The sequence below is a fragment of the Oryzias latipes genome, chromosome 1 (assembly GCF_053564925.1).
Source record: "Oryzias latipes strain Hd-rR chromosome 1, Olatipes_Hd-rR_3.1".
Lineage (NCBI taxonomy): Eukaryota > Metazoa > Chordata > Actinopteri > Beloniformes > Adrianichthyidae > Oryzias > Oryzias latipes.
The window spans coordinates 34,832,930-34,860,173 of NC_136237.1; the positions used below are offsets into that span (position 1 = coordinate 34,832,930).

Below are 27,244 nucleotides of genomic sequence, written 5' to 3' on the forward strand. Positions count from 1 at the left end.
AGAAGAGGCATTTAAACAGAGATTTTAACATGTTTCTAAAGTCAACAAAGAAAGTAAAACAAAATGGAGGCTGTTTTTCCAACAGTTCAGATTACAATTATCAATGTAATGATCAAAAACTGCATGTTCTGTTACCTGAAGTGATCTTTGTCCAATATTTATATTAAAATTACTGACATATGTAAAAATATATTAGTTTAGAAGGAGGCCTTTTTAAATATTTGAGTTCTGTTCAATATTTGCATCTAAATTGGTTTAAAAAAAAGAAAAGTATAATTGAAACTTTTTTTTTCTGGAAAAACAGTTGTTACCGGTATGGTCGACAGGTGGCAGCAGAGAGCTTTGGGCTTCAAATCACAGACACAACTGGTGTGAGTGCGTTGTTTTAACAGTCTGTGTGTGAATGTGAAAGAGGAGAAGCCGCGTCGCTGTGTTCCCCCGCATTGCATGATGGTCGGAGTGCCGGTGCTGACTGCACAGTGTGCCAGCTTGTTTTCCTCCCGGCTCCTGTGAAGTTTCTGGGATGGTAAAGAAGGGAAACTCCGACTGCTGCGCTCCACACGACAGGTAGGCGAGCGACCGGTACTCCGAGGCTGCCAAACGAATCTCGGCTTGTTTGGTGTCTGCGCGGAACCTCCTTCTGTCTCTGCTAGCATTAGCCCTGTGCTCTGTTTGTAACCGTCAACATTAGCTTTAGCTTTGACAGCAACTCTGCGATATTCTTCTCTTTCAGCGCAGAATTAAAAAATAATCGAGTTTTTGTATCGGTGTGTAAGGTACACTTTCATGTCAACTCTATTAAAAACAGAAAAATGAGAAAGTTACCAACAAGCTCATGCTAGCTAGTTAGCAGCAGAGCAAATCTGACAGCTCAGGTCGGAGCATTTAAACTGTAACACAAAAGTCTAATTAATCTTTCATGGGATAGTTAAAAAGTGGGTTTATACACTCTCTTTGTATTCATTTATATAATTAGTTTCAGCCTACAGTTGAAGTCAAGACATTGTTAAAAGCTTCTGTCTTCTAAAGTTGTCAAAGCTAAAATGCTAAAATTAGCATTTTGAGTTTTTCTTTTTTAATTTAAATTCTAAAACAGTTTCCCGTTTTAGTTCTGGAATTTTTTTTATATAAAACCAATCTTATAAAGATGATTGTTAAGGTTAATTCAGGTGACCCACTATGCTTCTGGTTATCTTGCTATAAACAGACTAAAACAGATACTAGTGGTGAGAGCTTCAGGGCACATTGGACATTTGTACTCCAGATCTTTTTTGTCTGCTTTCTTACATTCATGAATGTTGAAGCCATGATGGCTGTTAATTACTTATTTATATATCAATATAGGGCTTTTCTAAGGTCAAAAGTGTTTTGCATTACAATAATAATCTTTAACCATGTGGAAAGGTTGAGGGGATCAGTGTTTTGCCCACGGACACTCGAGCAGGAAAGGCAGGAAATGAACCTGCAACCTTCGAAACATGGGCCCTCCACCTACCTTTGCATCACAGCTACTGTTTCTTTCCTGTCTTTTCTCTGAGTTGATCACATCAGATGGTAAATGTAGTTTTTCTGTTTTAGTTATGTATTTGGTTCACATTCACTTCATTTCTTATCAGTTCCTTTCCCAGTATGCTTGATTACTCACCAGCCACATTATTAGGTACACCCTACTGGTACCGGGTTGGACCCCCCCTTTTTGCCTTCAAAACAGCCTTAATCCTTTGTGGCAAAGATTCAACAAGGTACTGGAAACATTCCTCAGAGTTTGGTCCTTATTGAGATGATAGCATCATGCATTTGCTGCAAGTTTTTTGGCTGCACATCTATATGCCAATTTACCATTCCACCACATCCCAAAGGTGCTCTGTGGGTTTATATCTGGTGACTGTGGAGGCCATTTGAGTCCAATGAACATAAACTAATTTTGGCATGGCGCTTCATCCTGCTGGAAGTAGCCATCAGAAGGTACACTGTGGTCATAAAGGGATTGACATGGTCAGCAACAATATTCAGGATGGATCCATGTTGTTAATGCCAAATTCAGACCCGAATGTCACAGCAGAAATGGAGACTGATCAGACCAGACAACGTTTTTTTCAATCTTCTATTGTTTTTCCCATCTTCTATTATCCAATCACTGGATATTTTCTCTTTTTCGATCCAATCTCTATAAACCCTAGACATGGTAGATCATCAGTGAATGAAACACTCAGACCAACCCATCTGGCACCAACAACAATGCAACATGCAAAGTCACTTAAATCACATTCTTGTGTTCGCTTTGAACTGCACAGATCATCTTGATCATGTCTACATGCCTAAATGCTTTGAGTTGCTGCTTTAAGACAACCACTGTCACTACTTTTTAGAGTAAAATAAACTGAGTTGAATGAAAGGTTGTTACCAGGTAAATAAGTCTGCATCTTCATGTTTTCTTCACTGCAGCCTTAATTCTTTTCTTTTGTCAGAATTGCCTGGATTTGCCTGAATTTCTCTCCTAAACGTTTAACATGAACTCACTCCAGTGTTCTTCCTCCTAATGCTATCCATCCTCAGCTTTCTCAAAGAGAATCTAAACATTTTCAGCTCGCTCTCTTGTCTTTTACTCAGTGCTGCTGTCCCTAAACCATCTCCTCCCTTTCCTGCAAATATTCTTAGTCAAAAATAGCACTTGCACTTTTATGCACTCGATTACATCACTTTGTTTTCCTAGACTTTTGCTCATTAATGTTTGTGATGTAGCAAAGAAAGTGTGCAGAAATAGTCCTGATGCACCGAAACTCGCACAGCGCTGCTACTTTAAAATCATTCAATCTGTGACTTGATGGTTTTATTTATTTTTTTACTCATTTAGGATGACACTTGCCTTAAAGAAAAATAAAATATAAAGGCTCATGGAATTATTATTTACCTAACAAAATATCCTGAAATAGCATTTTATTTTAAGGCATTTCTGTAATGTATAATATAAATAAGATGCAATAAAAAACTGTCACTGTTGACCTATTATAGTATGATATAATACTTATTTAAACTATGAAAATTCTGGAGCTTCACTGAAGCGGTTCGTTGAAGCAGCATCTTGCAGACTAACGCTGGACTGAAGCATTAATGTTTTGTGCTGACCACTAAGAGCACAGACGTATAAGACCCTCTGCTGTTAATCTCATCACAGAGATGAGGGGATTACAGGAAAAATCTCCCGTCTCATTACTGTCAGCACAATATCAGGAAAATCATCTCAAAATAATTTATGTTGGAAGTTCCAACCACCAACAAAAATGTCACCAACTTTATGTGTTGTTAGTCAAAAGTGGGGCTTTGAGAATCCTAAATAAGAGCTGCTGTGTTTTTAATAAACCAGAACGACTAAAACAAACAAAGGAAACGAGCCTTTCGAGACATTTAAAATGAATATTTTTGGTTACTGCATTTCCTGAACTAAAATGTAAATTAAATCGCATGGTTAATAAAAACAAACAGCCTTTTTAAGTTTTTTTTTTTTTTTTTTATTCTGATGAAAATCACCTGAAAACAACCAACTCACCTGAGCATGTAGCCCCAACAAAAACCCTAAACCACAGAAAGAAGGTCCTCCAGGGAAGAAATGGTAAAGGTTGAGGGATACTTCACTCTAGGGATGAACAAAAGGGAAAATGTATTTGAACTGCTGCTAGGGCTGCACGATATGAGGAAAACTCGCGATATGCGATATTTAAGATTAATATTGCGATAACGGTATAATTTGCGGTATACCAACAAATAACAAAATAAACAAAACATCATTCCCATTTCATTGCAACAGTTTAAAAATTATACTCCAAATGACCCTCGTTGACATAGGAAACAAACATGTAATATAATAGGCCTCCATCCGATTGGTCAACAAGGTGAAGACGTCCATCCGATTGGTCAAATGCATAAAGGGATTTATTTGATTCGTTAAATGCTTCAAGCTGCCTTAAGGTTGTATTAACACATTTAAGGTTTACGATTTATTGCGATTTTCACTGTCTTTTGCGAAATGCATATTGCAGAGCTGGATATTGCGATAACGATAAATTTGCGGTATATTGTGCAGGCCTAACTGCTGCTAAACTTTTTCATTTATTTGTGTTTTTAGCAAAGTATGAGCAGACATGAACTGAAGTTACTTTCTTTAAACCAGGAACCTTTTCTCTTTCAAAGAGCAAACACCAGAAGTACAAGTCAATCTGTCTGTAGGTTCTCTGTTATGTTTAAATACATTCTTTAAAAGAAAACTTTTATTTTAAATCTAAAAAGATTTAAAGGGTCTGAATATTTTCCTTCCTCTGGAGGGCCACCCTTTTTGGTAGCGGTAAATTCTACATTTAATGTCAGAACATCCTTAAGGTTACAGCCTCAAGCTGCTTTAGGATGGTCCTCATCTTTTGATAGATGATCAAACTACGAGCCAAACTGGTATTAAAATGTGTTGTTTTTCATAATGATTCGTTTTCCTCCTCCAGCTAGCCTCCTAGGAGGCAAGTCCCAATGCCATGGCCTCCAGTCACAGCTCCTCCCCAGTGCCTCGTCCCAGCAGTGAAGGTCGAGATGGGATTTTCCACAAGGAGCAGGGTCCCTCCGCCCCTCACATCCGGGCCATCCGCTCCTTGCCTGATGTCTGCCCCAAGGAACCCACCGGTGAGGATCAACTGTTTGTTCCTTTCTTGACATCCATCCATCTTGTTCAAATCAGAAAATGACTTCAGACTAATACAGCTGCTAAGAAACAATAGCATTTCTCCTACAATAAAAGGAAAAAAAAAACTAGAACTTATTCACTGCAGCTCTAAGAAGGTGCCATAGTTAAAATTGCCCTCTGACCTCAGCTTTAAAAATAATGTTTGTAAATTTTTAAGCAGCTCTGAATGGCACTTTCTCCGCCTTCGTTTTTGGTCCCACCAGCCTGAGTCTACTGCTAAAGCTGGACTTCATGTTGGGTTTTTAATTTTGGTTTTGTTTCACTTCCTCATTGCGTAGTCAAATAAAAATCAGCAGTTCACGGTAACGTTTCCCCCAAAATGACTTCAAAGTAAGTGGCTGAAAGAGATGACCAGTTTGGAAAGGGAGTCACTGGCTCCCCAACCCCCAGCTGAGGACTCTTAATGACCCGAAACCATGTAGGCTAAGTTGACAATTCCATCCAGTTTCAGGTCTGACTCCTCCCCAATGAGCGCATAAATACCAGCTCTTTTACCAGCTAATTCAGAATGGACAAAGCCTTTTCAGGGCTCCAGACTAACTTTTTTCACTAGGAGCACTGTGGCCCCTAAATGAAAATTTTAGGGGCACAACCAGAAAATTTAGGGGCACATACCGTAAATCAACATGCTAACCAAATCTACTAATTTCCACTGTATTACTAATAATACAGTGATGCAACAAGGTAAACTGACAGCACCATCGCTGTCATGACAGTACAAATAGTAAAAAAAATACCATACATTCAGAATGAAAAAAAAAAGTGCTTGAGAAAAGCTCCAAAACTGATTGAAATTTATGTTGGTAACATCAAATAAGTGCAGCCAAGATGCACAATAAGCGTGTTTGAGATCACCCAGGTGGAGGAAACGCTGAGCAGATCACCTGGTGTGTGACGTATCTTTTTGCTCCAACATCACCTGTCAATCATCACAAAAATATCACGAGAAAAGGGGCGGGAGCAAGGCCCCAACCTACGTGAACACAGCTGGAAATTTAGTAATGTGCTGACTGAAAAGCGGCCCTAATGACTACAAAACAATGCATTATGGGACATGTGTCCTGATGGGTTTTTGTAGTTGGGTGATCAATTAAAATAGTTTAAAATACCAATTGATTAAAAAAGGCTACATACATTACAAAACATTCAAATCAATGTAAAATATATAATAACACAGATCATACTAAGGTCATACTGGTCTCGCTAACGATCCAGGCGCGGTGCTGGTTCACCTCAAACACGTCTATCGTTGCATTTTCCCCACGTGTTTTAAGTGCGTCTAAGACTAAATCTTGTTGTTGCTCGCACATGTTCAATGTTCAAGCTCCGTTAGCTGTCACGCATGTAGGTGTGTCTCCTCAGCTGACCATCTCCCGCGGGAGCAGTGTGCTGCAGTGACAGCCGTGCCGCCGCGCGCCAAACCGGCACCATAGCCGTAACACTCCTCCGGCTCCGTGCGGCCCAGAGAAAAGTTCAGCACGGACTGCATGTATTTAGAAAATTACGATCGAATAGATACGTTCTAAAAAGGAAATTAAGGAACTCCTTAATGTGGTCCGGGGAGGGGGCTGTCAGGTGTCCTGCCTTAAATGTTCTCCTGCTTTCAAGCCCGGTCAATGTCACGCCCCCAAGAGTCATTTACCCCACTGTGATTGGTTGCTTTGTCAGCTCCGCGCACGACAATGAAAAGGTGTACACTAGCCGCCGGTCGGAAGAGCGAATCAATAGTTCGCTTGCTCATAGCTCAGACGCACGCCCAATCGGCTTGTGATGATATTCCCACAGATGTTTACGCGCGCTCGATTATCTCTAGGCCCCTCCCCCGAGTGTGTGCTCGCGTCTCATGAGTATGTGTGCGAGTGTGTGTGTGTGTTTGCATGCGTATGCGCTCACGTCTCATCGATCATTTCATTGATCATTGACGTTCCTCCTCCACGTTTAATGTATAAAAAAATACGGAGGGTGGGGGAGGCAAATTTACTGGTAGCACATGTGCGACTTGATGTAAAATTCAGACGCACACTCTCAAATTTGGGTCCCAAAATGCGACCATTTGGTCGCAGTCTGAAGCCCTGCTTTTGGATAAGAGGTGAAAAACGCTTCTAACTTTAAAAACTAAGTCCAGATGACAGCCCCTAAACCTACTACTATGATGGAATCAACCTGGATGAATGAGAGTCTTTATAGACACAGTTCACTAAAGGATAAATTAGTTCCACTTAAAAATGTAGCTCAATAGACTTTTAAATGTTGTACATTGTTTGAGGCAACAAACAGTGTGAAACTTGTTAGTTTTATTTTCAGCTAAAATTCCCGTTCTGTGGGTTTTTTCTAAAAAAAATCCAACTCGTACAACAATGTTCTTTAGCAACGCAACAACAAGCCCTCAACCAGGACTTCTTTGGCAGAAAATTCTCTCTTTTTTTAAAAACTTTTTTTAAACTGTTTACCGTTGACCAAACGGTAAACAGTTGTGGGTTTTTTTTATTGACAATCTTGCCAGGTGAGCTTACAGAAGTGTTGGTTTTTAGAAAATATTTAAGACAAGAAAATTGCCAGAGCTTTTAACAATTCACTTGGATAACCAGTCCTGTTACTAAAGAATAAATACACGAAAAGAGATTAAACAATAAAGAGTGTCTTAATGTAGAGAAACAATTTGCAGGTAAACACAACAGAAATTTTCAGATACGACCCTTGCATCATTCCATACCTTCACTTAAATTAGAGAGTTCAAACAAAATGATCATTGGTCAGTTCGAGAGCAAACATTTTAGATGAAGCGTGCCCAGTCTTAATTCAGTCTAAGAGAGTTCAATACCACTCTCCGAACTCAGAAAGTTATTCCAAAAATAATGAGGAGAGTCAAAAAAAGGAACATCCCTAAAGCAATCGCTGTGCTCTGGTATACCAGTAACTAAAAGAAAATGGTTCGATCTCACCAGAGTTGAATCCGGGATCTCTGGCGTCACATTTCGCAGCAAACCCTCCTGCTCTTGATCACAAAGCAGGTCTCATGCTGTGGGAATCGCACCTCCCGGTAATGCTTCCACTTTTGACGACCCGGCCCCGGTGGGTTTCTTCCTTTTTCCGTCAAAGCACTCAGCGTCCGAAAAAATCACTGAGCTCACTCCAAACAAATCCCCCTATGGAACTGTTATTCGCGGCCAGTAGGTGTGAATGGGGAAATCCTCGCGCCACACCCCTCACTGGCTTTTCCGAGGAAGTGCCGCTGTCTCGTCACCACCGCCTTGTCTAGTCTCTTAATGAAGTTTCCCCATTAATTTTGTTTTAGTTCTTTTTCTTTTAAAGAATAATTTATGTTAAAATAAAAAACAGGCAACCACTTTTTCCATGGCAGGAGGACATTCATACATTTAATATACAAAACATAAATTCATGACGGTACCTTGTCTTAAGAATTTCTCTCGAACTACGTTTTGTACAACATCAGTGTAATGTGACACTGTCACATGCTTATCAGGCTTAAACAATTACAGTGGAGGCTGATCACCATCTTCTGATCCAAACAAAAACATTTTTGTCTTTGTGTAAGGTGAGGGGCGGAGCCTGTGTAACGGCCCCTCTGTGGTGGAGGAGCACGACCGGTGGACTGTGTACAGCTCGAAGGTGAACCTCCCTGCTGCTCTGAACGACCCGCGGCTTGCCAAACGGGAATCCGACTTTTTCACCAAAACTTGGGGGCTGGACTTCACAGAGACTGAGGTGATGCCCTCCTTCTACCTCCCCATCATCACCAGAGAACAGTTTGGGCCTTACCTACAGGAGATGACCCAGGTAACATCTTTGCATCTCTGTAAGCTGAATCAGAAAATGGTAGATGACTTCACGGGGAGCAGATTACATTGGGGAAGGCCAGAGTACATGGGGTAGGGGCAGAGTCCATGTGGGTGGGTGGGTACTTTGGGGAAAGAGTCAAAATTAAATTAAATCACAGTCACACACCTAGGTGTGTGAAATTTGTTCTTCACATTTGACCCATCCCCTGGGGAAGCGGTGAGCTGCAGACACAGCCACGCTCGGGAACCACTTGGTGGATTTAACCCCTTAATGCTGACTGTCAAACAACTGAAAATATTTCATATTGTAGGTTTTTCAAAGTAGCCACTTTTTGCTTTGATTACTGCTTTGCACACTCTTTGGATTCTCTTGATGAGCTTATAGAGGTAGTCTCCTGAAATGGTCTTCCAACAGTCTTGAAGGAGTTCCCAGAGATGCTTAGCACTTGTTGGCCCTTTTGCCTTCACTTTGCGGTCCAGCTCATCCCAAACCAGCTCGATTGGGTTCAGGTCCGGTGACTGCTGAGGCCAGGTCATCTGGTGCAGCACCCCATCACTCTCCTTCTTGGTCAAATAGCCCTTATACATCCTGGAGGAATGTTTGGGGTCATTGTCCTGTTGAAAGATAAATGATGGTCCAACTAAACGCAAACCGGATGGAATAGCATGCCGCTGCAAGATGCTATGGTAGCCATGCTGGCTCTGTATGCCTTCAATTTTGAATAAATCCTCAACAGTGTCACCAGCAAAGCCCCCCTACACCATCACACCTCCTCCTCCTTGCTTCACGGTGAGAACCAGGCATGTAGAGTCCATCCGTTCACCTTTTCTGCGTCACACAAAGACACAGTGGTTGGAACCAAAAATCTCAAATGTGGACTCATCAGACCAAAGCACAGATTTCCACTGGTCTAATGTCCATTCCTTGTGTTCTTTAGCCCAAACAAGTCTCTTCTGCCTGTTGCCTTTCTTTAGCAGTGGTTTCTTAGCAGATATTTGACTATGAAGGCCTGACTCCAACAGTTTCCCTTTAACAGTTGTTGTAGAGATGTGTCTGCTGCTAGAACTCTGTGTGTCATTGACCTGCTCTCTAATCTGAGCTGCTGTTAACCTGTGATTTCTGAGGCTGGTGACTCGGATGAACTTATCCTCCGCAGCAGAGGTGACTCTTGGTCTTACTTTCCTGGGGCGGTCCGCATGTGATTCAGTTTCTTTGTGTCGCTTGATGGTCTTTGTGACTGCACTTGGGGACACTTTCAAATTTTTCCCAATTTTTCGGACCGACTGACCTTCATTTCTTAAAGTAATGATGGCCCCTCATTTTTCTGTACTTAGCTGCTTTTTTCTTGCCATAATACAAATTCTGACAGTCTATTCAGTAGGAATATCAGCTCTGTATTCACCTGACTTCTGCACAACACAACTGATGGTCCCAACCCCATTTATAAGGCAAGAAATCACACTTATTAAACCTGACAGGGCACACTTGTGAAGTGAAAAACATTTCATGTGATTGCCTCTTGAAGCTCATCAAGAGAATGCCAACAGTGTGCAAAGCAGTAATCAAAGCAAAAGGTGGCTACAATGAAGAACCTACAATATGACATATTTTCAGTTGTTTCACACTTTCTTGTTATGTATATAATTCCACATGTTAATTCATAGTTTTGGTGCCTTCAGTGTGACTCTACCATTTTCATAGTCATGAAAATAAAGAAAACTCTTTGAATGAGAGGATGTGTCCAAACCTTTGGTCTGTACTGGATATATTGCGGTGCTGGTTCTTCTGAGCAGCACAGCAGACACACTTAGAAAAACTCACCACAGTTTAATTTGCTGTCAAATGGGTTTCTGAATGCAAGTCTTGTTGATTTTATTCATCCATGTTAGTTATTTAACCTTATCTTTTAACACTTTTTTTTAAACAAGCTGCATCTTGTTTTGTTTCGATTTAAAGAAAACAAAATAAAAAAAATCTGAAGCTTTAATTTTTGTAATCTTTAAAAGAACCCTGATTAAACCAGGATGTTTTGTCTTCTATGAATTCCCTTTGATATAAAATATCTTTCAGTTTCTGTTAGTTGTGTAGTTTCCAATCATGTGACTTTCTGTCTTCAGGGTTGGTTTAATTTCCTCATTCAAGTTTCACAATAGAAAAGAATGAGACCAGCATTCTCACAATATTTAATGACTTTTTAAAACATTTCCTTCTCTGCTTCTTGCTCCTTTTAAATCTCTCATTTGACCATGGATGTGTTCAGACTTTTTTTAAATCTTTCAATTGATAACACTGTTGAGCTTAAATTCTGCTTTTGTGTCTTTTTGTTCCACCAAAAACAAACACAAGGCTTAAATTTGATTAATATTGAAGTCTAAAGATTTGTGTGTGTGGTTGGTTTACATTTAGAGGGAACGAGTTCATGAACGCTGTAAGACGATCTGCCCCAACAAAGACGACGTTGACTCCATCTCCAGTATCAACCATGGTATGAATAAATCATTTAATGCTACAGGCCTGCACCAGCCTGAAGCCCTCATTAATTCAGTAACAGGAGAACATGATGCTAGATGTCCTTAAAATGACAAATTTTTGCTCTGTAAATGTTATTATAGGTTTTTAAAATATTTGTTTTTGTGCTCGCCACTTAAAAGCAGTTCAAAGCAGTTTTAATTGTTAAACCACTAACAGGATTTGTAAAACTCAGGTTCTTCAAGAATCATTTAAATCATGAAGTGTTTAGTCATTTTTTTTTCCTATTTTTACCTGGCAACACATTTTTTAATTTTTTTTTTTACTCCCACTCCAACTAGATTTTTTTCCATTATATAATCATTCCTGGGGGGGTCTTTTACTAATGATTATGAAGTTTTTAGTAAAATTAAAAAGCCAATGTGTTTTTTTTAAGACATAATTTCTGCGGCAGAACAGGACTTCATTAGAAATTCGCCTCCGGGCAGAACGGTTGGTGTGGAAGTAGCCCCAACATTGATATTCTGGCATGCCTTTCTTTACACTCTTTCCCGTTAGCGTTACAGACCCTCACAACCCTAAGCTAACACTAGCGTAGCAAAAAAATGAAAGCAATTGGAGCAATGCAGTTGTACAGTTTTGAGCTAGAATTCAGCTCAGACGAGACGTTAGCGGATCTAATTTGTCTAAGTGAAGCGTTTAGAGTTGGAGCGGAGCAGGTAGACTTTGGCTTGCCCATTGTAGTTGCTGCGTCACAAATGAGCTTTTTCAAAGCAGGGGTTGTTGTCTGCTTCTGATCCATCAAGATTTGAATAAAGAAATACTCAAAAACGCAGTTTTAATCTTAACCTCTTTAGACCCCAAGCTCTTTTGGTTTTTTGTAGTCACAGAAATCAGAATGAACTAAAGTGAAAATAAAACCCAGAACTTGATGTCCTCGTATGTGGACGCCAGGTCTCAAGAGGTTAAATTATTTTATACATGTCCTCAAACAGCCTAGTTCATAATTCAATTAATTTTTCAAATTAGGCGAGGTGTTTGTTTTTGATTGTATTTTTTCAAGATGTTTTAAGAGTGGGCTTTTCATTTTACTTTATTATGTTCCATCTTTTATTCATCTTTAAAATATATCTCCCCCAACTAGATTATATTACAGAAACTACTAAATAAATTCACAGAGAAAAGTACGAAGGAGACGATTTTACCTGAAACTAAAGATTAAATTTAGCACAGGAAGAGGCTGTCGTTCTGTGAATCAAAGCACAGACGTGTTGAGATTACTGCATAAACCTCAACCACGTAATCCTAGTTTGAATCAAAAAAGGAATATCTTTCATAAGAGATGCGATGCAAAGTCTGAATAATAAACATCATAACTTACATGTAATTAAAGACAATATTATACTGTATAACATTGCCTTAAATGCCGTTTCTGTAATTGGCTTCCAAATGTGGAAATCTTAGTGTTTGGACATGTTGTTCAAAATAAAATGTTAATGTTTGTTGCTTCTTGAAACTGCGAATAATTCATTGTGAGTGTTTTTGTTTTGCAGACAAATCCAGAGCTGAGCTGGAACAAGTCCCAAAGGTATTTTTTTCTCTAACATGGATTTTTAACGTCAATACCTTATGAAATTATGTTGTTTTTGTTGGGACCAAGAATCATTTGTTTGGAGGATTTCACGGAATTTTAGGAAAGGACTCCTGCCAGTAATTATTAGCAAAGTCTAATGTGGTTTTTGCTGGTTTTCCTTGATTTGTTTAAGATTTTTATGAGACCTAACTTTGCTCTGGAGGATCCATCAACTTTTAACGCCGTCCTTCCGTGGTCACACTTTCCCAGTGCTGGAGGAAAGAGCAGCAGAGATGGGGCCTCCTCAAAGTTGTTGCAGGAGAAGGTGAGCTTTTTGCTAAGCACATCTATAGCACATCTTTTTTAAGCTTTTTAAAAAATTCTGATATAAAGAGACCAATGGTTTTGGAAGTTTGTTTTGACTTTTCTTCCCCCACTCTTCCCTCCAGCTGAGTCACTACCTGGATGTCGTGGAGGTCAGCATCGCTCGGCAGATCTCTCTGCGCTCCGATGCTTTTTTCCACGCCATGTCCTCGCAGCACGAGCTGCAGGACCGCCTGAAGGAGACGCAGCAGGCAGTGGCTGTCCTTCGGAGCAAAACCGCTGCCATGGATCGGATCATGTGCAAGGGGCCTCTGCAGGCCCTCCGCACTACTCTGACCCGCAACAACTGCATCAAGCTGCACAACAAGCTGAAGCTGATGGCCGCAGTGCATCAGACGCAGCCCACCGTGCAGCTGCTGCTCTCCACCTCAGAGTTTGTTGGGGCACTGGAGCTCATCGCCACCACCAAGGAGGTGCTGCAGCAGGAGCTGCAGGGCATCCACAGCTTCAGGTAGAGTCTGCTTTTCAATAACTGTCAGATATTCTTGTTGTATTTTGAAAAAAATTCAACAAAGCAGAAGCAATATTTGATAGGTAACTGAAGTTGAAGAGAAGCTCATGAATGAAAAACACTGACGCCAAGTGTTTTTTCCTCAGGCATCTGGGTTCCCAGCTGTGTGAGCTGGAGAAGCTAATCGATAAAATGATGGTGGAGGACTTCAGCATGTACGCCCGCAGCGACCTGAGCCGCAGTCTGAGGGAAGAGCAGCAGGTCCTGGAGAAGGTCTGAGTGTTCCCTTACCACTCTTACCCTTCATCTTCTGCCATAGAGGCATCAGTTTAATCCATTGAAGCCTGAATTTAAAAAAAGTTTCACTTAAGAAGATGCCACCTTGAAAGCTTTTTAACGGGTCCCCCAGTTTGACTTAAGTGACGCTTTACACATTTGTATGAAAAAATCCAGAAACCTTGGTACTTATTTCGCCCCTATTTAACAAATTTAATAGCATTCATGCTAATTCAGACTTAATCTGATTTTAATAATTTAATAATTTTTTTTTTATTAAATACAGAATGTTTGCAATCTAAATTTAGAAAAAAACAGAAACTTTAAAAACTGACTTCAATGTTAAATGACCCAAATTTTTCTGTTGCCTTCAGATCTGTGAGGTTTAGTTGTCAGTTTTAAGGAAAAATATCAGTTAAAAACGAGATTTTGGGAATTGTTACATTTTCCACGTAGTTTCATAAAATGTATACATTTGAAATTATTTTAAATGTATCTATATTTAAAACAATAGGTTTAAAAAAAAAAGTAGCTGTAGTCTATTTTCTATGGAAATCTTGCTTGGCACTGAAACCACTTTTATGTTACTGTTGTGTTCATCACAGGTCCCCAAACCAAATGCTGTCTCACAAAAGGTTGGCTGTACTCTTCAAAGATGTGTCGTTCATGAAAATCAAATGAAAAATCCAACCTCCTTCTTCATTAATCAAACTTCTTGTGGGATTAATTGTTTAATCCATCAAAGTGATTGACTGTGAAGCACTCCGATTGTTTATATATATAAATCAAGAGTGCTTTAATTTTACATAGGAACATACCGGTAATTAAAAGTAGCTAAATTGGTGAGTTTTATTATGCAAAGCTGGGTGTTATCTGCATGTTTTGGAGGAATTATATAAGTCCAAGTTTGGAACCCTGTGGAACACCATGACACATTCTGATTTATTCAAATGGTCCACAGATACATCTATTAGATCCAAATCCAGTGTCGCAGCAGCGCCTTTATATCTGTCTAAACCAGGCGGCCTCCGCAGGTGGCGGAGCTATTTTCACCATTCATCCATTTTCCATATGGAATATGGGGTTTCTTCTGCCTATCCCAGCTACTGTTGGGTGAAGGCAGGGTACATCCTGGACAGTTTGCTGCTTTGTAGCATGGCCCTATTATCACCACTTTTTACAAAAATTGTAATTTTCTAAAAGTGTCTGGTTGCCATGACAATTTAAACAAACAAAGTGAAGTAATGGACTGTTTTCTAATCAAAGATTTAGAGCATTTGTGTGAATTTTATGATGGGTTTTAGATAAGTCTCATTGCCAAAGAACACATCTGTTGACCTGGAGATGTAGTACCATTATTTGAATTATTACATGTTTAGATCTTCAGAAAAGGTTGAGATCTCGATGTACGTTTCCTAATGACTTTGACTTTTAATTTGTCAATAATCAGAAACCTTTTCTCTGCCTTTTTTAAGCCTATTACCTCATTTGAGCCGTCGTTAAGGTTCATTTTATGATTGTTTGTTTTAGGAGCGTCTGGAGTCGCTGGTGTTTGGTCTGTTGCGACAAAGGAAGCTGGACTTTCTGGATATTTACAGTGAAGAGATGATCATTGCTGCTAAAGCCATCGTCGCACAGGTGCTCCTGCAGACGCTAAACGGCACATGGGAATTGGTTTCAGAGCAATAAATGACACCAAATCTGTCTGTTCTGCAGTGTGTGGCAGACAGTCTTGTGAACATTGAAGAAATTGACACTGAAGTCGTTACTAAGTAAGTCTCATATTTTACTCCTTGACATCTCAAAGACACAATGTTCCTCAAATAGAAAAATACACAAGTACCGGTAATAGAATTATCACAGATATGACTGATCCAGAGTTTATTCTAATGAGTGCTTAGCCATAATCTTGTCATGGCTCTGTTATTTTAAGGCATTTTTCATAGTTTAGATCCTGTTAACGTTGAATGTTACACATCATAAACTCATTTAAACAAATCAATGCTGGCATGTCAGTCTGCTGACGTTTTCAAAGCTTTAACACGATTCTATGCTCATACTTTCTTTTGTTGCCATTTCTCAAAGTTCCAGCAGATCAGACATAATAAAAGGAAATCATTCATTTCTTGCATCCTCAGTTTTTAAAGTTTTTACAGCTTGATCTTTGGTTAAATGGTAACCCCACGAGGTTTAAACACTAACCTTGGAGTCAGGCCAGGTCACCAGGTAACCACTTGTTGAACAAGAGGTTCTTGTCCACAGCAGTGTGGAGTGGCCCACCTTTGTAACAGAAATACATGCATTTATGATCTGCTTTCAAAAACCCCTCACAGTCAAAATGGTGAGCCTGGTCTTTGACATATGTTTGAAAATGGGCGAGGCCTATGGTCATATTTTCAACTCATCCCCTTACCTTTTCAAAATGGAACAGTCACACCTGTCAGTTTTCAAAAAAATGAAATAAAACAAAATTGATCAAAATAAATTGCTGCGCAAATGCTTTCGATACTAAATCTAACGTTTAGAACGCCGACTGTCTCTCTGTTCTAAAATTGATCTATTTTAGTCAAAGTCCCACTCCGATCATCTTTTGATCTGTAGTCAACGTGTTTCCATTGGTCTTTTTAATAAGGATTATGCCGTTTGTAGCCCAAATAAAAAAAAACAACTGTCATTTGGCAGAGCATGTTTTCTGCAGAGTGGCAGTAGTTCATCAGAAATTCCCATCTCAGTTGTGGGCGGGACCGTTGGCGTGGAGCAACCCCACCCCCATTCTCCTCCCCGTTGCTGAGAGCTCGGAGCAGCATGTGTCACAAATAAGCTCTTTTTCAAACGGCATGTTGTTCTTCTGGTCCTGATTCACAATCATTTGAATAAAAGAATTACTCAGAAAAGCAATTTTGGGCTTCATTTTCTTCACACACATCCTCTTTGAGAAAAAAGGCACTTAAGTTTTTTTTTTTTTTTTTCACCTGAAGGCAACATCAGTGTGAACTGTACTATTAAAAAAAAAAAAAAGGGAAGGAAAATGTCTTTGTTCACACAGGTGGAGTTTTTCCCCTCAAACGTTTTTAGTTGATTTCACGAGGAGCTGTTTAATTTCATACATTTCTGTTCATCCATAAAACTGTTTTTCAACCAAACTTTTAAGTTCTTGTTAGATAATGTTGACGGTTTTCATAAACATTTGTTTGCAGTGTAGAAAAACTGAAAGTCTTGGTGAACAGAATAAACTTATTCAGATAGTCAGACCCTCCAACGGATCTGATGAAAAAATGGTTGTTTGCCGTTTTCAGGCTAGCCGACCAGATGCGTCTGATGGCGTTTCCTCAGTGGTTCGAACTGCTGAAAAACATCTTTGACTGTTTCCTTCTCTTCCTGCAGAGAATCAAGGTCAGTGAACGCACCACAACAATCTCCTTAACTGCACCAATGCATTAAAACTCTTGAAAACAAAGCAAAATATGATGTATGACCTGAAAGTTTCAGCCGTTTGTGAAACTTTTTGCTCCGTCTGTTGTTTTCATGTTTGTCCATCAGGCTACTTCAGATGTGATCAGAAATGTGGTTCTGGAGGCTTTGGACTCAAACCATAAGAACCGGCTCCTGGCAGAGGCCAGTTCAGCAGCATCCAGCTGTGAGGTTTCCCAGGATCCCCTGCTCTTAAAGGGGGAGGCTGAGCTGGCATACCTCACCCATGAGGGCTTATTCATCAGTGATGCCCTGAGTGAAGCCCGACAGGAGCAGGCGGGTCAGGATCAGAACTTTGCAGCTAGCGTCAGGGTCCAGCAGAGCCGAGACGAATCTGCCGGCAGTATCCCGGCCTGTGGGGTCACAGAGATTTCTGTCAGCAGAGAGCAAAGCTTGATGTGAGTGATTCTTTTTTTCTTTTTTCCATTTTTATTTTTTTTTTTTTTCTTTGTCCTCGGATGTCAAACTGCAGTGCTGTGACGTTGCTGACCTGCTGGGTTCTTGCCTGAGAGTAATTTATTAGTAATTTATTAGATTTAGGAAAAAACAACACCTTAAATTTCCTAAAATATGATTTTGAGCTGCTTTGTGCAGAAATGTCAGACTACGAAACGATTGGGAGCTCGCTGGCTGGCAGGTCCCAAAGAAAGAAAACTTTACCACTTTTTTTTTTTTAAGTGCAGAAGGGAAATGGTGGAGAAAATGCTAAACCCAGCAAATGTGACTGAAAAACTCAGAATTCAGAACGTTTGTGATGCCAGGTTAAAGTGATTTGGATGTGCTTAGAAAGAAATGCAGATTTTCTCTGGTGTCATGCTCCTAATAATAAATGTCTCCTTTTTAGTGAAGATGTTTCTTATGCTAAAATAAAATCCAGAACACTCATGGATCAGGTGATAATCACATTTAATCTATTCAGAGAAAATTAAATGAAAAATCGAATTAACTGATGATGTAGAGCAGTGTTTTTCAACCAGTGTGCCGCGGCACACTAGTGTGCCGTGGGAAATTGCCCTCAATAACTGATCTAAAAACATTTCCCATCTCCAGGATTTCAGCTCTGTGTTCATCCAAACAGGCCCTGATAAAACACCGAGGAGTTAGGAATATAAAAGATCGTAAAATACTTTTTCTTTGCGTTTATTTTATTTTATTAAAGACATTTTGATAAGAATGACGGCAGCGCGATTCAGCTGCAGCTCCGGCTGTATTTAGGAAAAGTCCCGCCCCTTTACCTGTCTCCACCAATCATTCTTGAAGGCTTAATCACATGTCATCAGTCTGCCCAATCAGAAGTGGTTAAAGTCTTCACTTCCTTGTCTCGATTTAGCTCGTAAAGTCGCTCAGTTCTAACAAAAATACCAGCTAAAGCTCGTCTTTAGCGGTGTAGCTTTCCACAGAATCCGGTATCAGACCGTGGAACAAGTGAACAAAACCATGAAGCTCCGAAAAGCGATCTCCGCCGGCCGTTTTTATGCACTACATCTCCCATGATGCATTGGGTTGTGAGAGTGACAGCGTAAAAGGAGTTCTGTTGTTAAACGTCTTGAAAACAACGAACACACTTCAAACTTTTTTTTAAATCTTCTAACTTAACTTTTATTGCATCTTTTAGAAAAACAGCTGCAGCTTCCAGCTTTTTTTGCAATAATTATCACAAAAATGCATGTGAGATTGTGGAGGGGCTGTAGATCAATACAGACTATGAGTTTCTCCTTTTTTTTTTCATTTTTGGATGCTGGTGTGCCGCGGGATTTTTTTTAAGCTTAAAGTGTGCCGCGGCTCAGAAAAGGTTGAAAAACACTGATGTAGAGTCAGAATCCAGACCAAAAATACATAATCTTTATATTTGTAGCACCACCTCTTTTTCCTAACTTTTAGTTAGTAGGGAGAAAGATATTTAAAAGGAACTGTCATTAAATTGGGTTTTTGATGAACAAAATGAGAAAAACTGATCCACATACCATGTTTAAAGTTACTTCTAACACACACAGGACACGTGATGCACGATCAGTCTTCTGCTGTAAAGACGAGTCTGTCCTGCTGCAGCTGATCATCAGACCTGCAAAGTTTAGAAAATGAAACTGTCTGAGCTTCAGAGATTTGTTTTACTGCAGACAACAACAACAAAAATGCTCTGTTGATGCAGGAGACGTGCAGCACTAAAAGGTTAAAAAAAAAAACGGAATAAATGAATAAAATGGACAACTTGATAAGTAAAAGCTCAGTATTTAAGACACTGCAGGAGAAATGGCTGTTGTTTGGTGTCACAGCAGCAACATCATTGATTTGAACTGTTTGTAAAAATCCCTCAAATCCCAGCTGGGTGCTTTCTGTGTGGAGTTTGCATGTTCTCCCCATGCATGTGTGGGGGGGTTTTTCTGGGCACCCCGCTTCCTCCCGCAGTCCAAAAATGTTAATTGATGATCCTAATTTGGGGAATCAGCGGGTTCAAAAGATGGATGGATGTAAAAATCAATTAAAGTAACACTAGATAAAGGCCTTTTGGAAGCTTTGTAACATTCAGGATCAGAAAAAACTGATGCATGCTTGACTACCTCCCACATAATGTTATTGAATAAAGTGGCAGAGGGATGTATTTTCCTCTTATGGCAGCCATGCTGGTTCTGTGTTGGTCAGAATGTGTGCGTAACCCATCACGGTACTGCTGACTTTCTGTTTTTATGAGGTGCAAATCAATGTTTCCTGAAAATCCACACCTGAATCTTAACCGGACCATAAACGTTACAGGTAATCTGGATGAGGATTTTGAGGAAGAAAATAGACAAAGGAAAGTTTAATGGATGCCACATACAAAAGGAAGAGTTTGGTCATGAAGCACAAGACACACAAACATTCTAAAAGGTCTTATTTTTTATTTCTAAAGTCTACAGACAGTTGTCTGTTTTCAGGTCCAGGTAGCACTTTGTTTAGTTTAGTTATTAGACAAAAACTTAAAACAAGGAAACCTGAATTTCTAAGGAGGGTTGTTGAATAAAAATATCTGAATGACCAAATCTTTTAAATCGGTACTCTTTAAACTGCAAAAGAGGCCCACTAAAAATAATTCTAAAACATATTCCTCAAATGATGCGATCAGCTTTTGTGTAAGTCAATAGAGAAATAAGGTAAAGCCAGCAGTCCACTATCAACTGATGGTGCTGATCAGGGAATGTTAAGCATTTAATCACAATAATGAGGAGAAGGTGGATGGAGTGAATCTTTTTTTTGTTGGTTTTTTAACCTCTTTTCTGTGCTTCTGTTCAGGTCGGGTGACAGCTTGATGCCCACAGAGGTGGAGCTGAACCGTGTGATGAGCCACATCCAGGAGCTGCTGCACACGGCGTCTGACATCAGCCACGATCGCTGCGTCAAAGTGCTCACGGCCAGAGCGCGGGTAGGACGATCATCGCCAACTGCTGTTCAGATTCAGGGGAGTCTCTGCTCGATTTTAGATTTTCTCGTTTCCAACAGGACGGCTCCCTGGAGCGCCTGAGCTCGGCTGAGTTTGTGTCTCTGTCACGGACGATTGAAGGCTTCGTCAAAGACACAGAGGATCTCTGCGGCAGGAGGAGCGTCTCCCTGCGGGGAGCCCTGCAGAGCCAGGCCAACCGCTTCGTCCACCGCTTCCACGAAGAACGCAAAACCAAACTCGGGTATCCTCACGCTCAGATTGGAAACTTGAATTCTGATTTCATGGTAAAATTGGGAGCAAATGTACAAAACCAGAATAATTGAAATTACTTTTATGGTTTTGCTCCTGCAGCCTCCTTCTGGATAACGAGCGTTGGAAGCAGGCGGAGGTCCCAACAGAGTTTCAGGATCTGGTAAACTCCATCGCTGATGGCAAAATTACACTACCAGAGCGCAAAACCTCAGGTAACTGCAAACACTTTGACCATTTCTACAACTATCCACCAAACAAACTCTTTTCTGAGGAAGCAATATGTTGTGACTGAATAAACAAGTATGTTTTTTTCATTTCTATTTTGAAACGGATTATTTGGGGGGTTAAAATAATTAAAAATAAAGAGACTTTTCTTTTTCTTTTAGTTGAAGACTAACAACAACAGATCTCTTATTTATTGTACTTAAAGCAGAACACTTTCTGTAAGAATTATCTGATTTTGATTTTGTGATTCAGATTATGTTCTTTTTTATCTGCTGATTTGAACTTCATCCATTTCTACTGAAAACCAAAAGACTTGACAGATGTAAAACTGACCTTTCAGGTCCAGATGACAGGAAACCTGCTGAGTTTCTGTTAGTTAATGGACAGAAGTACGCCGTCGTTGGGTAAGTCTTCCTCTACAAACAAGGAACTTCTCTCTGATGAGGTTGTCTGTGACGGCGGCATCTCTGTTTGTTCAGAACGGTTCTGCTGCTGATACGGATGTTTCTGGAATACTGCCGGTGTGTGAACGACATCCCGTCCATCACCACAGACATGCTGACGCGTCTGTCAGACCTGCTGAAGGTGAGAGCTCCCAGCAGAGCTGTAAACTCTTCATCATCTGACGGAAAGTCTTCAGGTCACAAACTGTCGAGCAGAAATCATTGGTTAAAGAAAACTCCTGTTTTGTTTTGGCAGCACTTCAACTCGCGCTGCTGCCAGTTGGTTCTGGGAGCCGGAGCTCTGCAGGTCGTCGGTCTGAAGACTATCACAACCAGAAACCTGGGTAAACACAAGCTCCCGAAGCAGCTGTGTTGTTCCGGAGGGAAGGTTTCCTGTTGACGCTGTCTTTCTGTGCAGCTTTAGCCTCCCGCTGCCTGCAGCTGGTGGTTCACTACATTCCCATCATCAGAGCCCACTTTGAGACCAAACTGCAGCCCAAACAGTTCAGCGTCCTCAGACACTTCGACCACATCACCAAGGTAACAAACTCCTGAAGAGTCTAGGACAGTGTTGGGCGATATGCAGCCCGTTAAACTATTTCATTTGTCCAGACGCAATTTTATAAGGTGGATTATCAAAACACTACACAGATCTGCTCCTGATCTGGGCCTTTTGACAAATTTAAGAAGCCTTTGTGGCCCACGGGTCAAAAAGTTTGCCCACCCCTGGTCTAGAGGTAGATAAGGAGGCACGGATACATATTTAGGGTGCATTCACACCTGCTTGTTTGGTTTCCATGTAGGGCTGGGCGATAAAACGATAATTATCGTTATTGCGATATTACATTTTTTCGATAGTGAAATGAGTCTATTGCGATAAACTTTCGTTTTAAATGAACACGGGAGAAACCCCCGGAAGACCCGCCCTCTTGTCCAATCAGAATTAAGTATCACAGGGCTAGACCAATCACTGAATAAACTGCGCCACGTCTAGTTAGAGTGAACGTTATTTACAAGCTAGGATGCAAGCTAGTATCTGCATATGTTGCAAATCCTAACACTTGCAGAAAATGAATGTTCCGTCTGAAGAGAAGTTAACAAACTCGAGCCAAGCGGGCGCAGATGAAGGTTCAAGAGGCATTGTAGAACGGACCGGCCCGAAAAGTTCCGCCGTGTGGACGTTTTTCGGTTATCTAAGTCGGATAGAAAAGTTTCCCGGGGATTAGCTGCCTGGCAAAGCGCTATTTGTGTATCCCTGCGACCAGCACCCCATCTGAGAGGGTATTTAGTACAGGGGGTAATATTGTAACCTGTCAAAGGGTAGCTTTAAAACCTGAAATGGTTGATACACATGTCTTCCTTGCCCGCAATCTGTAGGCTTTTGTTCATTTAGCAGAAATCACACTGACCAAGGTGCCTATTTGTTGCCTCACAGAATAGGAGGTCATTTAAGTTGATCTGTTGTTCTTTTTTGACTTGTCTTGAAAGCTATTCGAAATTTCACAAAGTATTTAAATAAGAACATTTTTTTTAAGCTTTCTTTAATTTCTTGAAGAGCATTTTAAAGAAACTGATGAGTTTCTTGGGAATTTTTTTAGTTTATTGCACATTTTTTTATATTGACATAATTGTGTGTCAATTTTTTGTCTATTTTTCTGTTAAACTTGAAAGTTCAAACATTTGAATTTATTTGTGGTCTTTTAAAACTGTGTGCAATAAAGATTACTTTGAAAAATATAGTTATTTGATATCGTTTTTAATATCGTTATCGCACAATATGAAAAAAACAATATCGTGATATGAAAAATTCAATATCGCCCAGCCCTAGTTCCATGGAGATTTTCTTTTCTCAGAGGGTTTGTTTGTGAGGTTTGCGGCACACCTGTGCTCTGATCTTTTTATTCTTCTCTTTTAGTTTTGCTTTGTTTTGTTCTCCTGCTCTTTCCTTCCTATGGCTTAATCTTATACTTCTACTTTTACATTTATTTCTTCTCCTCCCCCTTCTCCTCTTTCTGGGCTGCTAACCGATTCTGGTCTCCATGGAAATAACTGGGTTTCATAAAGCACAAGGTGTTGGTGGGGGCAGTGTAGAAAACAACGCCATCAAAAGAACCTTTAAATGAAACTTTGCTTCTCTACGAAGATTCAATCAAGATTTAAAATGTTAAAGACTCATTATGATAAAAAATAGTCATTTTGGTGTGTTTAAGATATTCTTGTACCATTTTTCTGATGATGGAGGACATATGTAAAGAAAGTTGAGCTTAAAATTTCTGAGTTTTCCTGAATTCAAATCTTTGTGAATCAGGAGCATGTAAAAAAAGAACATTTGAAAAAGGTTGCATTTGTGACGTTAAAATGGGCTGGGTGGGCCACAAGCTGCCCACTCCGCTCCATCCAGATAAATTTGCTTGTGGACGACTGGATCGATGTAGGTCTTTGTTTTTCCATCCAAGCTGACATTTGGCTCAAAACTGTACGCCTGGATAGCTCCAGCATCGCTTGCTATTTTTGTTGCACCAGGTGGGAGAGCGTGTAAACAAATAGCTCACTTATGGGTGAGGGGGAAAATGGGGCGGAGTTACTTTTGCCAGTGGTCCCACCTACAATTTCTAACGAACTACTGCAGCTCCTAATCTATGCTCTAGAAAACACCACAGAGTTTTTTACTTTGGCCAAAAAAACCCCGGCATAATCATAATTAAAAGACCACTGATAAAGCTTTTACAGTAGATCAAACGGATGATTAGAGTGAGACTTTAGGAACAAAAGAAGGGATTTCATTGAATGTGATGCCACTTTCCTCCAAAGATGGCTGCTTCCATGTAGTCGGAAATGAGACGCACTTATTTTTTTCTAGGAAAAGCTTTTGAAACCTGTGAGACCTGAAGGTGGTGCAGTTGTCCTGGTTATGCAGTTGAGACTGTCTCATGTTTTTCAGGACTATAACGATCACATTGCAGAGATCTCTGCCAAGCTGGTGGCCATCATGGACAGTCTGTTTGAGAGGGTTTTATCCAGGGTAAGAGAACTTCCTGATCGTCATCACATGCTTGCTGTCTGTTCTACAGTCTATGTTCCACTGCTTTTCTTTAATCAAACTGCAGCTTTTTTAGAAGAAAATTAATGGGCATGTTGACTTTTTAAAAACTGTAACACCAGAAATTATTTGACTTTTTTTTTAAATATTTGCCTAAATAAATTTCAAATGCTTCTATACAAAGCCATTTTTTGTATAAATACACACAAATCTAATCTTTCAGCTTTCCTGTGGCTGTAAAGTACATGAATGGGTCATCTTTAAAAAAAAAAGCAATTAAAACTTGTATCTAGCTATTATACAGTTTACCTGTTTTGACAAATATTTTTCTACATGTATTTTCATGATGTGTTAAAAAAATATGGTATTTTTGGTAAAGTTAATTTATTTTTTATCAAATTAATTTTGTAACTAACAGTATTTTATCATCTATCTCCATTCTAATGCTACAGTTTGGACAATGAAAGCTCACTATTGTAAAGTGTTAATTGTAGAGGACCGAGTATTAATCCCTGCGGGACACCTGCGATAATCTAAGCTCAAAGACATGATTGATTAATTAAGACAGCAATGGTAAAACCTTTCAGAATAATTAATGTTATCATGTAAATATTGGATGTTCTTCATTATTTCTTTTGTTTTGTGGTTCCTCTTAATTATATATACCATAAAGAAATATAGTATTCATGAAGAGATGAAAGGAAGAGGAAAACTGTCCTGCTTGCTTTGCTGTGATTCTACCTTCTCAATAATAGAAAGTTTTCTTCCAAACTGCTTCACTAATCTCCTTCCTTAGTACGAGGTGAAGGCTCCAATGCCGTCAACCTGCTTTAGGAACGTTTGCAAGCAGATGGCGAAGATGCACGAAGCCATTTTTGAGCTTCTGCCGGAAGAACAAACGCAGGTGAGGATCTGCCGCTTCCTGTCTCAAACCGAATGTGTCAGAAGCTCCGAGTCTGGGGAAGTTTCACTAAGAGACAGGTGTGTTGACCTGCACAGATGTTGTTCCTGAGGATCAACGCCAGTTTCAAAATGCACCTTAAGAGGCAGCTGGCCAGACTGGGGGTCGTAAATGACGGCGGACCACAGCACGGGTAACAGATGTATACACACAAGCTAACCTTTCTATTCATGAACCCAAACAGGAGAGCGAAAAAACATGAAATGACTTGAGCGCGACCCCAGAAAAGCACCTGTTCCTGATACTAGAGCACAGATTCTCACGTCAACTAGGCCTGCACAATTAATCGCAAATTTATCATCATCGCAATTTCAAGCTGTGCAATACCCATATCGCAAAAATCTGCGAAAATCGCAAGGGTTAATGGCCAACGAAGTGTGCCAATATTTTGTACCGAGCCTCTTCCAACTGTAGGTGCAGCCATGTGCTAGTGAACAGTAGAAAAAGAAAAAGAAGTTCCTCTCTCTTGTCCAGTGTAAACACCATGGACTAAAAGAGGTCATGAGTGGATTCTTTTCCATGACCTTTTCCTGATGTTTACCCGCGGGGCCTGAGAACTGACGGCGGCTCTGTCTGCAGGTTGGTGGTGGTGGACGTGGCCTTCTACACCGAGAACATCCAGGCTCTCCGGAGCCTCGAACGGCTCGACCTGAACATGGCTGAGATCTGGGAGCAGAAAAGGTGATGTGGACAGAGCCCCGATGGGCAGAAGGACAGACGGGCGCCGTCCGACCGCCAACCGAGGCGGTCCACTGGGGACCAAAAACGCACCTGACTGCGCAGGGCGGAGCTGTATGCAGAAACGGAGAAGCTTCCAAAAGCTGCTGCTGCCTCCCCATCTCTGCGTGCAATCACAGACGAACACTAGTAAATTATTTCCATGGAATGATGGTGATGAGACTTTGGGGTAATTTATTTTTCTGTCCTCTTTGAATCTTTACTGGACGTTTTCCTCAGCAGGCTGCAACATTGAGGAGATTTTGGTACATTTTTATACTCGAATTGCATTTTTGTTCTGGGGTTTACAGCGATCGGCTTCGTGACGCTGAAGGAGAGTTGTTTCTCTTTTGTGATGATCCACAAACGACAGGAAGGTCATATTGGGGGTAATTTTTTATATGCTGGAGGGCTGCAGAACACGAGGCACAAATGCAGCTCTTCACATATCTGTTCCAGATGCACACGTTCTCTTCCATCCTTTGTTTCGATGCAGCTACAAATCAACCGCATGATGGAGGTTGGGTCTGCAGCAGCTCCAAATGTCAGATTTCTCTCTTAACGGATGCTGCGGCTTGAAGAAATTTGCCCCACCCCACCCAAAAAAACAAAACAAAACACAAATGTTCCTTATTTTCTCCTTGATTTGATTTTGTTTCACAACCAGGAATTAAAAAAGTTGAAGGAAAAAATGAATCAGGAAAATTCTGCTGAGAAGCAGTTTGATTCCCACGCAGATGTGAACCGGACGCGACAGAGGCATTAACTCCCATCACTGTCTGCTTCAGAAGTGCCTACTTTGGATCTGCTGTCAGAGACGTGAGCTCTCCCCACAGTGTGCCTGACTTTCCACTGTGTGTCCGAGTGAAGCCAGTCACTTCAGCGCTGCTGTGAATAAACCGGATGAGGGAGAAACCTGCTGTCTGTCTGTCTGTTTCTGTACCATCCAACTTTTATTTAGCTTTGAAATTTTGCATTAGATTTAGCAAACATGTTTATCTGAATTCCTTAACCCTTGTGCTCAATAGTTTAATTCTCAG

At 40.4% G+C, this 27,244-nt stretch overlaps 1 protein-coding gene across 2 annotated transcripts; it reads left to right on the top strand.

The window, feature by feature from the left end:
- The first annotated feature begins 292 nt into the window (after positions 1-292).
- Positions 293-27,119, top strand: vps54 (VPS54 subunit of GARP complex). Of its 2 annotated transcripts, XM_011473287.4 has the most exons (24): positions 298-567; positions 4,491-4,665; positions 8,283-8,524; positions 10,934-11,012; positions 12,550-12,584; positions 12,763-12,894; positions 13,019-13,404; positions 13,551-13,677; positions 14,286-14,315; positions 15,211-15,318; positions 15,397-15,452; positions 16,977-17,073; positions 17,221-17,549; positions 20,419-20,548; positions 20,626-20,807; positions 20,918-21,030; positions 21,384-21,447; positions 21,523-21,628; positions 21,743-21,830; positions 21,905-22,026; positions 24,428-24,508; positions 25,323-25,430; positions 25,526-25,620; positions 26,067-27,119. In XM_011473287.4, exons 2-24 carry the CDS (start codon positions 4,521-4,523, stop codon positions 26,170-26,172), a joined length of 2,961 nt encoding a protein of 986 aa, XP_011471589.1. In that variant the 5' UTR covers positions 298-567; positions 4,491-4,520; the 3' UTR covers positions 26,173-27,119. The 2 variants fall into 2 exon arrangements, with proteins under 2 accessions (XP_004065822.1, XP_011471589.1); XM_004065774.5 differs by lacking the exon at positions 14,286-14,315 and having other exon boundaries at positions 293-567.
- The last annotated feature ends 125 nt before the right edge of the window (positions 27,120-27,244 follow it).